The sequence below is a fragment of the Lethenteron reissneri genome, chromosome 33, assembly GCF_015708825.2.
Source record: "Lethenteron reissneri isolate LAM-NWPU_2019-01 chromosome 33, ASM1570882v1, whole genome shotgun sequence".
NCBI lineage: Eukaryota > Metazoa > Chordata > Hyperoartia > Petromyzontiformes > Petromyzontidae > Lethenteron > Lethenteron reissneri.
In genome coordinates, this window is record NC_083811.1 from 8816889 (window position 1) to 8829092 (window position 12204).

Below are 12204 nucleotides of genomic sequence, written 5' to 3' on the forward strand. Positions count from 1 at the left end.
CTCATGGCTGCTGCTGCTGCTGATGATGATGATGATGATCATCATAACAACAGCCACAATTTAAATGCGAATGTAACGTCGAAATGCAACCGCATCCGGGGACGACGATACGTATCGCAGAGTTCAATATTAAACACAGCGCACGATGGTTAAGTTCTACGCAATTAATTGAGTCATTAACTCGTGCACACACACAAATACATGAAGAATAAGACGAACACAAAGGTAGAGTGACTGCGTTGGCAGCGGTGTACAGAGTCAAAATCAAACGCGTTCGTTACTCATTAACAGCGTTGCCCCCCTTGCTCAAGGCGCATTGCCCAAATCGTTCTCCCTGTGGCCGTGTTCTGCGCATCGTAAGACGCGCTGACGTCTGCAGCACAACTTGTAATGCCCCACGAGAGTCGTGGGACTCCGATGACACTGGGTGCGCGTGTTGAGGTGCGTCTTAGAATGCGGAGAAGACGCCAACGTGGGTCTGAATCTGTTGCACGGCAGTAACAACGACAATCGCGAGTAAAAAAAAGGAACGTGCAAAACATACACACCTAGAAATGTATTTTATACATCGTGACATGTATACACACATCGTGATATATACACACACATCGTGATGATGGAGAAACCAGTGGCGGTTCCGAAACCCAGCCACCAGAACAACGTAACTACCCAACGCCACGCGTACTGTCAATACACAACAACCGCCATTCGCCACTAAGTGGCGATGACGTCACCACGACGCTTGTGCCAGGCCATGTGCACCTTGAGGCCACGTGAAGTGTCGAACACTCGCTGGCAGGAGGTCACGGGGCAGACCCAGCAGGTGCCACGGGTCGACTGACTGAGATGACCGAGATGACTGGCTGATGCACCACCTGTGCCCCCTACTGTGCCAACTTGCTGTGCTTTAGCCACCGCTCGTTGTTGTGAGCGTCGCTCCTCCGCCCTCCGTTGTTGTTGGAGGGCGACTGCCTCCAACTGTCCAGTAGTGTCCTTCATGAGCCTCCTCCACAGAGGCCGATGTTGACACCGCTGGTACCAGTCATCGGCAAGTCCACTCAGCTCCACGTCCTCCTGTACCACATCACTCCATCTCTTCTCTAGCCCGTGCCGCGCCCGTTTAGCCCCCTCGATCCGGCCGAACAAAAGCTGTTTAGGCATGCGGTGGCTGGGCATGCGGGCTACATGACCTAGCCAACGCAGCCTTGCCTGCTGGAGGAGCTCATCGATGGGACTTTGCCCAGATCTTTCAAGGATTTGTGAGCTCCTCACACAATCCAGCCTGGTTAAACCCAGGATGGATCATAGGCAGGCCAGCCTAAATGTTTCCAACCGGGGGGGGGGTCCACGTTTCGCAAGCATAGAGAAGGGAGGGAATGACTGTGGCCGAGAAGACCTGAAGCTTCGTGCGGAGCGACAGACCAGGTAGCTTCCACACAGCGTTACACAACCGATAAAAAACATATTGCCGCTCGACTGATTCGGAGTGAAACCTCTGCTGTGAAACTAGAGCCGGTCATAAGCACACTGCCCAGGTATGGGAAACTCTCCACTCTCTCCACTACTGCCCCATCACCGATTGGGAGTTGTGGGGGTGGAGTGTCCGATGGTACAAAATACCCAGGCAGGTGCTTAGTTTTGGTGGGGCTGATTGTAAGGCCCCACCTCTTAGTGGCATGCTCCAGTCTCAGCAGCAGCGTCTCCAACTCCTCCTCTGAATGAGCAGCTATTACCAAATCATCGGCATACATAACGTGGCTGACCAATAGGGAGCCATCCCTTAATCGCACCCGGGCATCGATCAGCCTTCCATTATATCTACCAAATGGAAATTCCCCCGGTACAGCTATTGAAGGCTTCACGAACTACGTGGTCAAAATAGATGTTAAATAATGTGGGAGCCAGAGGACATCCCTGTCGAACCCCAAGGTGTACAGGGAAAGGCTCTGACTCCCGGCCACGTAGTTTTACCCGGGCCCTCTCACCATTATGAAGATCCTTAATGATCATGAGCAGAGGGTCAGGGACTCCAAAAGCACGAAGAACAACCCAGAGCCCAGGCCTATTGATGGTATCATAGGCCTTGACCAGGTCAATAAAGCAGAGATGTAGGTCTTGTTGGAATTCCCTACACCTCTGCTGTAGCAGACGGACAGAAAATATGGCATCTGTGCAGGACCGCCCTTTCCTGAAACCGCATTGTGGCTCCGCAAGCCTCTCCTCAGCGTGCCTAGCAAGGCGATGTTGAATAATCCTTGCCAGGACCTTTCCCGGCACACTGAGGAGTGAGATGCCCCTGTAGTTGTTACAGTCTGTGCGGTCCCCCTTTTTAAAGAGGTGGACCACCAAGGCATCCTTCCAATACTGCGGAACCCATCCAGTGGTCCAGACTGTTGTTATGATGTCATATAGGGCAGTCTGTGCACAAACGCCACCCTCCCTCAGCATTTCGCTTGGGAGATCATCTCTGCCCGGTGCCTTTCCTGGTCTCAGACTCCGGATCGCCTTCAGTACTTTCTCAACAGATGGCACCTCAGCCAGCCACGCACAGGGGGTGACTTCTTCCAATATTGGAGGCACCGCAGCCTCAGCAGGGTTATCCCCACTTTGTGCCATGATGTTTTCCTGGCTGAGGGATTTCCCCTCCCCCAGGACCTCACAGAAATGATCAGCAAATCTGCAAACCTGTTTCTGGGGATCGGAGATTGGATCATCGTTTTTTCCCCTAATGATGGTAATAGGTGTGGCACTGCAGGTTACTTTTTTGATGGAGTTAAATAGTGATTTGTGATCGCGGGCCACTGAGGCAGACTCCATCTCCTCAGCAACCCGCGACCACCACCCATCCTTGCAGCGCCTTACAGCTCTCCGAACCTCCGAGCGAAGGCTGCGGTAAGCCTCCTCGTTGTCTGACGTGGGATGATATAGCCGATGAGAGTGGGCCTGGCGCTTTTTCTCAACTATCCTGAACACCTCCTCTGTCAGCCAGGGTCTCTGGGGAGGTCTGGACCGCGTACCCAAAGCAGCCATTGCAGCTGCATGAGTCACAGTCCTATACCTCGCCCATTTACCCTCGACATCAGGAGGAGTGGGGGACGATGCCAACCCCAGCTGCAAGCGATGATGAAATTCTCGCTTGCAACTTTCATCAGCTAACTGAGACCAGGCCACTTTAGGTTGGAATGGGGTCCTGGGTGTACACCCACCACCGGAGTGGAAGAATGGCAGGCGCATGTTACAGATGACTAGTCGATGGTCAGAGGGCAGATCAGCTCCACGGTAGGTCCTGGTGTCAAGGACATGGGCTCGCATCTGCTGGTCTGTCACTATGTAGTCCAGCATATGTTCTTGCTTGGACCCGGCATGCATCCATGATGTTGTGTGGATGCGCCGATGCCGGAAGAGCGTGTTGGTTATTACAAGCCCATGGGCTGCACAAAAATCTAGCAGCCTCCTACCGTTGTTATTGAGCTGATCTGGCCAATCCTTCCAATCACTCCAGACCAGGTGCCAGCATCATGACCAACTCGGGCATTGAAGTCACCCAACAAGATGACTGTCCCGAGTGGCCACTTTAGCCAGCACCTGTGACAGGAGGTCATAGAAGGCATCTGACTCATCGGCTTTGCCCGCATCCCTCCACGGATGTTCGTCTACGGTGGGGGCATAAGTAACCACGACCACCACTCCTCGCCTCCGGTTGATGGGAAGGCGAGCCCAAAGTAGCCTGGGGCTTACAGCTTCTCACACCTCACCGCCACGCTCCCACGCCCCCTTCATTCTTTTGTTCAGAAGAAGAGCCACACCCTGTTGTTTGGCAGTCTCCTGCCCCGAGTAGAGGACTGTCCACCCCTCATGGTGGCAGGAGCCAGAACCGGTCCACCGGACCTCCTGAATGCCACAGAGATCCAGGCGGTACCGGTCCAGCTCCCGACAAAGGAGTGGCAGCCTCTCCTCCGCAGTAAGCGTTTGAACATTCCATGTGGCCACACAAAGCGGCTTTTCGTTGTTTCTGGAGGAGCCCCGAGGGTGAAGATTCAATCTCCTGGCTCCGCCAATTGGGGTTTGGCCAGGAGACGTCATAGACGCCTGCCCCCCCGGGGCCTCCGGCACAAGCTTATTAGTTACATATTTATGTTTAAGTCGTGGTTTCGTGGTGATGAATTGAGGGTGGAGGGGATACCAGCCCCTCGCACCCGTCCAGAGCCCCCGTTTAGCCACTGTGGTGGTCACAGACGCCATGAGGGGAGAGGCCAATAGGCATTGGCCCTCCCCCCACAGCACTGCCCACGACAGAGTTGCCCGTCCGGCACCGCGAGGAGGTAGGGGGTTGTTTTGCCGGACTACTACACACTCACTACTACACACTCACTACTACACACTACTACACTCACTACTACACACTCACTACTACACACTCACTCCTACACACTACTACACTCACTACTACTACACACTCACTACTACACACTCACTCCTACACACTACTACACACTCACTACTCCACACACTCACTACCACACACTCACTACACATTTATTGCTACACACTACTCGCTCCGACACTACTCACTACTGTACATGTGCATGTTGAACTTCTTTCACACCGTACACAGCCAACCACTCTTATTGGAGGTACGGGCTGGGGAAGGACAACAAACTGAACACAAAAAGCAGTTCTAAATAAATTAGTTGTCAAGCTAGACAATTTAAACTTGCATCGTTCCAGTGACTTCCTAATATTGGAAGGAAGAGCGTTCCAGACGGCCGCAGAAGCGCGTCTGAGCCAAAAGCCGCTGCAATGAGATGCCAGGAGAAGCACCGATATCGCACTCGGAACCGAATGAATGATGATGGAATGGCACTTCACTGCTAAGCGAAAACCTCACCATGCTGTGTCGGCTATGGGGACCGTTTGACCATACTTGACCACGCTGGTCAGCACGGGTTGGTGAAGGAGTGGGGGGTTCAGAACGGGTTCAGATGTCACTCGCCCCACTGATGTTAGCCGTGGGCGGGAATTGGGTCACCGCTTCAGACCGATCCACACACTACGTCAGAAGGAACGCGTTATTTGTTACATTACTGCACCGTATTCAGTGCTTCGTTTTTTTTTTGCCGGCACAGTCCAGAACCCTCTCTTATGGCATTATTTTATCATCACGATGCGGATATAGTCTTGCCATAATATCGAAATAGAGTGCGCAATAATACTGCAGCACAAAAGTGGTAGTGCCTTACGCCGATAATCCTAATTCCATACGCGATACGGTCTCGTGCACACGCTTCAAATTCGGCAGACGCCGGCAACAAAGCAACGCAATGGAAGTCCCCTGCAGGGCAACGGTGACGTTGATGGATGGACTTGAGAGCCGAGGTGACTGCTCAGATGATTAGAGAAAGCGGCGCGTGTCACCGCTGGACACAAGGCAGATCCGAGACGCCCCGCGCGGCTGTAAACACGCAGAGAGAGCACAGAGAGAGAGCAACGTTCTTGCATTGATGGCGACACAAACAAAGACAACGGTCCCCCGTATAGCCCTTCACAGACTATTGTTAGCGAGCACCTATGAAGACGAGGGAGTGGGTGGCCAGCACCACGCCATTAGTGGCGATGTTTACACACCGCACCAAGTACTCGTTTGAGGTTGAGTCGACCTAGGGGAGGCTCAGGACCGGTTCAGATCATCGTTACTGGTGTCGACCGTGAGCGGGAATCGAACCCGGGTCGCGGGGTTTGTAGCGCAGTGTGCTAACCACTCTGCCACTGATCACCATACAACACACACACGCACCTTATTGACGGCTACGGTTATGATGATTTTGCTAAGTATGCCGTTGATGGTGATGATGTTTGTCGATGATTGCGTTTATGATGATATTTGATGATGACACTGATGAGAATGATGATGATGACTTCGTGACTAAGGCTTTGCTTGATGATGAGTTTGTTACTGTAGATTGACGACGATGTTTGTATGTGCTATGAAGAAGGGCCATTGCGCTGAAACGTCGTTTAACATGGATTTTATTTTAAGGCAGCGTTGTTGACTCGTGTGTTGAGCTTTTTTTCGGGTGGCTAAGGCCTCGTGCTGCTATTGAGTTTGACCGAAATGATTGGGTGACCAAGCCGTTGTTTGATGACAATGACGAACTTGTGACTGCCGCTGGTGATGCCGCTGCTGCTGCTGCTGATGATGATAAAGTTGCATGAACTCTGTCTTTCACGTTGGCGTGCACAAGGCACAAAGGCAATTTTTTTTTAAAACGCAAGGATCATCTCTGCACCCACCTTTGCACCGCGTTCACCAAAGCTCCCAGGAGAAAGTAAAAAATAAAAAGCGAACACGGGCGGTGGGATAAATGTGGGGTTTTTGCCTTCCCACCTCTCATCAACAGAGACAAAGTGTTGCAGTAACATCTCAAAGAAATCCAACAGAAATGACAACTTGACTTTAAATTTGCTTCTATTACAAAACCACCCGCAACGTACCGGGTTGAGCCTGGATATTTGTGTTTTCAATGGTGACCACCATGCACAGCAGGGGTCATCGGCCACTGCGGGGCTGTGATATCTGTCAGCTTATATGTCTGTCTATATGTCTCTGGTCCTGTGTTTTATCTCTCTCAAATGTAGCATTCTCAGGAAGAACGTAATCAACCAGGTAGGGTGTTGACTGTTATGTTATCCGACTCTCTGTTGTATTACATTACATTTCTAAGTATACTAGATTTGTGTTTCTATTTCATTTATACCTGATGATGATTGCTTGTGTTGCAATCGAAACGTCGCATGCTAGTATTTAATTTATTATTTTATCTTTATACGTGACTTTACCGAAAGAACCAAAGAGTAATTCCTGCAGTCACGAAAGCTCCAAATTAAGTTTTTAGCCCGTGGGGTTGAGAGAGCGTGGGGACGCCCTCGTCCACGTGCACGAACAGACACAGAGTCACAAACATGCGTAAGATGTGGTGGTTCTGTTTTCTTATCTCGTGCGGGTTATGCAGAGCAGGCATCAGCGTGCATCAGCGACTCCGTTGTGTAGACTGTGCCGCCGTGCTTTAGGGTTTGCGCTGCGTGTCGTTCAGCGCAATGCCCGACGTTTCGCTCCGCGTGCTAAATTAGCTTCGTCGCAGCACGTGCAGAGCAAAAACGTGGGCAGACAATCACACAGCGAGCAACGCGCGGCTTCAACCGCCGAAGACAACATCGCACGAGGGCGGACAAATTGTCGACTCTAATACCAACTCTGTGCCTCCCACGGCAGTGAACGCCGGCTACCCGGCGATGAGCTACGAGAGCCCGAGCCAGTGCTACGGACCCAACCCAGGACATCCACCGCCGCAGTTTCCGTCCCACTTCTTCAAGCACGAGGAGGCCATCGGGCACCAGCCACAACCTTTCGGTACCCACGCGATTTTGCCCCACACCCACCAACCCACCACCTCTCTCTCTTTCTCTATCCTCTCTGGTTTGTCAGTCGAAATTGTATAACTGCTTGCGATGGGATGCCACGTGTAACTCGTTGCTCGTTTCGACTCGGAGATATGTTTACGATTGCGACGACTGCTATTATGGGCAGGCTGAAAGCTCTGCTTCACATCACGAGGTCGTTTTGGTGGGTTGTTCGATCGCATAGACAACTAGTCGCTGGTTGTTCTAACTGCGGCAAACAACAGCAATGTAAGGCTGCCCCATTTTTCGTGAACGCGTGGGTCAAAGTTATCCAACGTCACGAGTTGAAGTTTGAAGTTTCGGGGGTCGTGCACGCAGCGCGCTATTTTTGCGTGGCACCGCGAATGTTTGCGTTTCTGTATCTCTCAAGAAAGTTCAGTTGGAATAACAAAGATTAGTAAGCACGAAAGATCTGCCCCCTGCATGTGTAATGTGTGTAGCGCTTGTAAGCCAGTGCAGTTAAAAGTGCATACATTGGTTCGTACAAAAGGGGACACGCTGAATATGCAATTGTTTAATCACTAAATAATAATAATAATCGTGTTCTTGCGTATGGCTGGATGAATAGCAACTTATAAGTCTATGTTCAGATAGGTTAGGCAGGAATGGATTGCGTTAATGCCTGGTTTATTAATACCTTTATAATGATACATTTTAACAAACGTTTTGGAAATCCACTGCTCAATGAAGGCCTCCCCACGCCGTTCTGTTTATAGGGTTGGGTTGTTTTAACCTAACTGTTTAACCATACTTCACCACGCAGGTCATTGCAGGTTTGTGATGTTGGGGGGGGGGGGGTCCCTTGACCGGTTCAAATTTCACTTGCCACTGATGTTAGCCGTGACCAGGGAACGAATTTGAGTCGCCGGGTTCCTATAGCGCAGTGCACTCACCGCTGCACCACCGCTCCCGTACCCAATGACTGTACAATACTAGGCTATTACGAATGTCTATTCAAACAGAATGCATTTATTGTAACCACTGTAATATTATATTAAATGTACTGGATATTGTACGTGTCGTAATTTGTAGAGAGACGTTAGCGCATATTCATAGTGCCGTTTGTAGAACACGTAAATGAGTGATCAGCCGGTATTGCATAGGTGGGTTTGAACAAAATTTAGTTTTTAATGTAGTAAAAATAGTAACATAAAAAAACAATTTAAGGGTTACCGAGAGAGACATCTGTGTTTAAGATCATTCAAATCACTTCAAATTACTTTAGACATGGGGCAGTGCCGGATTAAGCTAGTGCAGGGCCTGTAGCATATGTTATAAAGGGGCCCTAAATAAAAAAAAACGTTAATATTAAAACACATACATTTTGAACTTGCATCGATAAGTAATTGTATTTTTTCATTTGCTATACAGCCAGATAATACGACAAATCGCTAATCTTAAACACCCAGTCGTTCATAAAAGTTGAAGGCAGTATAGTACTATAATAATAAAGCAAGTGCAGAATCGCTGAACCGGAATTGATAGATTGAAAGCATTTAGCGCGGGGCCCTTGAAAGTGCGGGGCCCGTAGCTACTACATGTGTAACTACTACATATGTAGCTACTACATGTGTAACTACTACATATGTAGCTACTACATATGTAGCTACTTGTGTAGCTACTTTTGCAGCTACTTGTGCTATTGGGATAATCCGGCACTGACCCGGGCGGTCGGCAACACGCGGTTCTGGGTCCGCATGCGGCTCTTTAAGGCCCGCGTTGTCACGTGATGTACGTGTGTAGTATGCATATACACGCATTGCGGCTCTTGAAATATTGAGTTTTGTACCGAATAAAAAAAATGGCTCTTCTTGTTATTTCGGCTGCCCACCCCTGCTTTTGCGTTGGGAAATTATTTAAAAAAAATAATTGTTATATAATAACCTTTTTATATTAACCTTAAGTAGTGTTCGACCCGTTGTAAAAAAAAAATCGCCCAACTCGTTTCTAAACATACACGATTATTAAGTTTAAATTTGCAATTAGGAAACCGATTCCTTACGGACACCACTTATTTGTTTGTATTCGCAAGCCAAGCTACTAACACCAATAACAATCTGGGTACATATTGTGTGCGATCCGAGACGCGTGTTACGCTGTGGACACATTACACCTGTAAGCCGCTCCTGTTGTTACGTTTAGGTTTTAGTTTTCGTTGCTGTACAACATTACATCCGATTTTAGATCGAATCGGGAGATATTTTGACTTTGTAGTTAAGAGAACATAGCGTACACTGTGGAGCCCACTACAGTATTTGATGATTTGCCCCGCATACGATTCGATTGTCTCAATTTGACATCGCGATTCGATTCAATAACACGGCTGGCTACATTACGTGTTTGTTTTTTTTGTATAACATCGCAACTCAGTGAAGCGCTTCTTATGGATGCGCAAAGGTCCCGTGAACGAATTGCAGGTTTCCCTCGCTTTGCGCGGGTTTCGGTTTGTGCGATTTTTGCGCTGCTTATGCGGATAACATTATTCCACCCAAAATTAACTCCACTATGCGGTGTAAACTCACACGCGGTCGGACCTGGGGCAACATCGTGGTACTGGTGTGCGCTACTCGGCAGGCAGCTCTCTCGTGGGGTTTTCCTTTTGTGCGTCCGTTGTTTTTGGAACGCATCTATCGCCGGGTCTGCTCGCTGAGTTGAGGCCTCCCGTGTGTGTGTGTGGCTCTATGTGTCTATGTGTGTGTGGTTCTGTGTTTGTGTGTCTGTGTGTGTGCGTCTGTATGTGTGTGGCTCTGTGTGCGTGTGTCTGTGTGTGTGGCTCTGTGTGTGTGGCTCTGTGTGCGTGCAGTGGTAGGGTAGCGGTAAGTGCGCTGCGCTACGAAACCGGCGACCTGGTTCGATGCTCGTTCGCGGCCAACACCGGTGACGATTATTACCGGTCGTGGGCCTCCCCTAGGTCGACTCAACCTCAAAATGAGTACCTGGTGCGGTGTGTAAACATCGCCACTAGGAAGACAAATGCGGCCGGGCGGGGTGCTGGCCACCTATCCCCTCGTGTGCCGGTGAAGACTTTACGGCGGATATTTGTCTTTGTGCGCAGCACCGGAGCAGCAGTTCTCCATGGCGCCCATGTACGCGTGCCACGGCTCCCCCGAGATGAGCTGCGCCTCCAGCCAGGCCATGCGTCTCAAGAACTCCTCCGCCTCCTACAACGGGTGCGTGTGCGTGCGTCTGTGTGGTGCTGTGGGGAGCGGTGGCGCCGCAAGTGGTGATCGGCACTGCGCTACGAAGCCGGCTAAAACCGGGCTCGTCACGGCCAACGTCAAGTGACGAATATCTCAACGAGTCCCGGGGCTTCCACGGAGGTCGACTCGGCCTTAAAGGCGTCCCTGGTGCAGTGCGTAAACATCAGTATGGGGAGACAAAGGCGGCCTGCCGTGGTGCTGTTTGGCCATCCGCGCGTAGGCATTGTTAATAGGCGCTCGCTAACAGCACTCGCCCCCGCAGAGTCCGTTAAAGGCTACGACGGTGATGGGGGAGGGAAATCCTGCAACGCACTAATTGGCAGGCGTCGTAGACACGATATTAAGTGCCAGTGGTCTTTGCATCGTTTGGTATCGCTGCTCCAATACTGTGAATGAATAAGCAACACGCGCAATTGTGTTTTATTGTTATTACTGTATTATTGTTATTGTTATTATCACCACTGAGTGTCGTGTTGTGTTAACTGCCGCGTGCTTGAACTGTGCTGGTTAAAGTGAAATATTGCGAGATGGGTCCCGCGCCCGGATCGTGTTTACACGCGGGTTACCCTCGATTCCTTCTCGTAAAAATTACATCGTAAACTTTTACTGTGTTCGCAATAGAATACCAGCCGGCAACATTACATCAATAACGTCCATAAACAGCCCCCGGCCACTGCGCTACAACTCGCCGTCTGCGCGTCTTGGCAGCGGTGCAAAGCGAACGATCTTTGATCGACCGATCGATCGTGTGATCCGGATTATTAAGACCCACCCCTTAACTTGTGCCCGGTGGCAATAATGTCATACACATCTAGTCACACACAACACACACCTCGACCGGATTATAAGACGCTATACCAACCTTTGTGCGTCGTATTATCCGAAGATTATGGTAAAAAAAATATCCGCTATTTAATAGTGGGTCAAACCCTTTAAATTCTAGATTTTTATTTTCTAAACAGCGGCAATGGTTAATAACGATCACGGATACATTGTACATACAATATCTGTACGGATCAATGCATGCTTTGTGCGTGAATTGTGTTACTATGTTTGCACAGCAACTTCAGTTAAAACGTTTTCGTGGCGTGTACATGTGACTGGATGAGCGTGCGTGCGTGTGTGCTAAATATCGGCAATGGGGAGACAAAGACGGCCGGGCGTGGTGCTAACCACACCGGCCCTTCGTGAGCCATTTCTGGCTCTCCATCGGAGTTCGCTAGCAGAACTTGCCCCAAAAGTCCCTCGGTTACAGGGATGATAGCCTTGCCTGTGTTACACCACGGGGAGCGGTGGCGCAGTAGTTAGCGCACTGCACCCCGATCACGTCAACTATGGCGGGTTCGATTCCCGCTCGTGCCTAACACCATCTGAACGTCGTATCCGAACCCGGGTCCTATGCAACCGCTAAGTCGACTCAGCAGTAAATAAGTAGACGTTGCCATTACGCATCAGTGCTCGGGAGACAAGGGCGATCTGGCGCGGTGCTGACCGCACACACCACAGCGCACATCACTTTGGCCAGCTGCCTGTGGCTACTCTGGGG

At 50.2% G+C, this 12204-nt stretch overlaps 1 protein-coding gene across 2 annotated transcripts in view; it reads left to right on the forward strand.

The window, feature by feature from the left end:
• The window catches only part of WT1 (WT1 transcription factor), a 36407-nt gene that overhangs the window by 9951 nt on the left and 14252 nt on the right, over nucleotides 1-12204 (forward strand). For both annotated transcript variants that reach the window (XM_061564523.1, XM_061564524.1), the window contains exons 2-3: nucleotides 7271-7408; nucleotides 10514-10628. In XM_061564523.1, the coding sequence (XP_061420507.1) occupies nucleotides 7271-7408; nucleotides 10514-10628 (253 nt within the window). The remainder of the gene's footprint in view (nucleotides 1-7270; nucleotides 7409-10513; nucleotides 10629-12204) is intronic.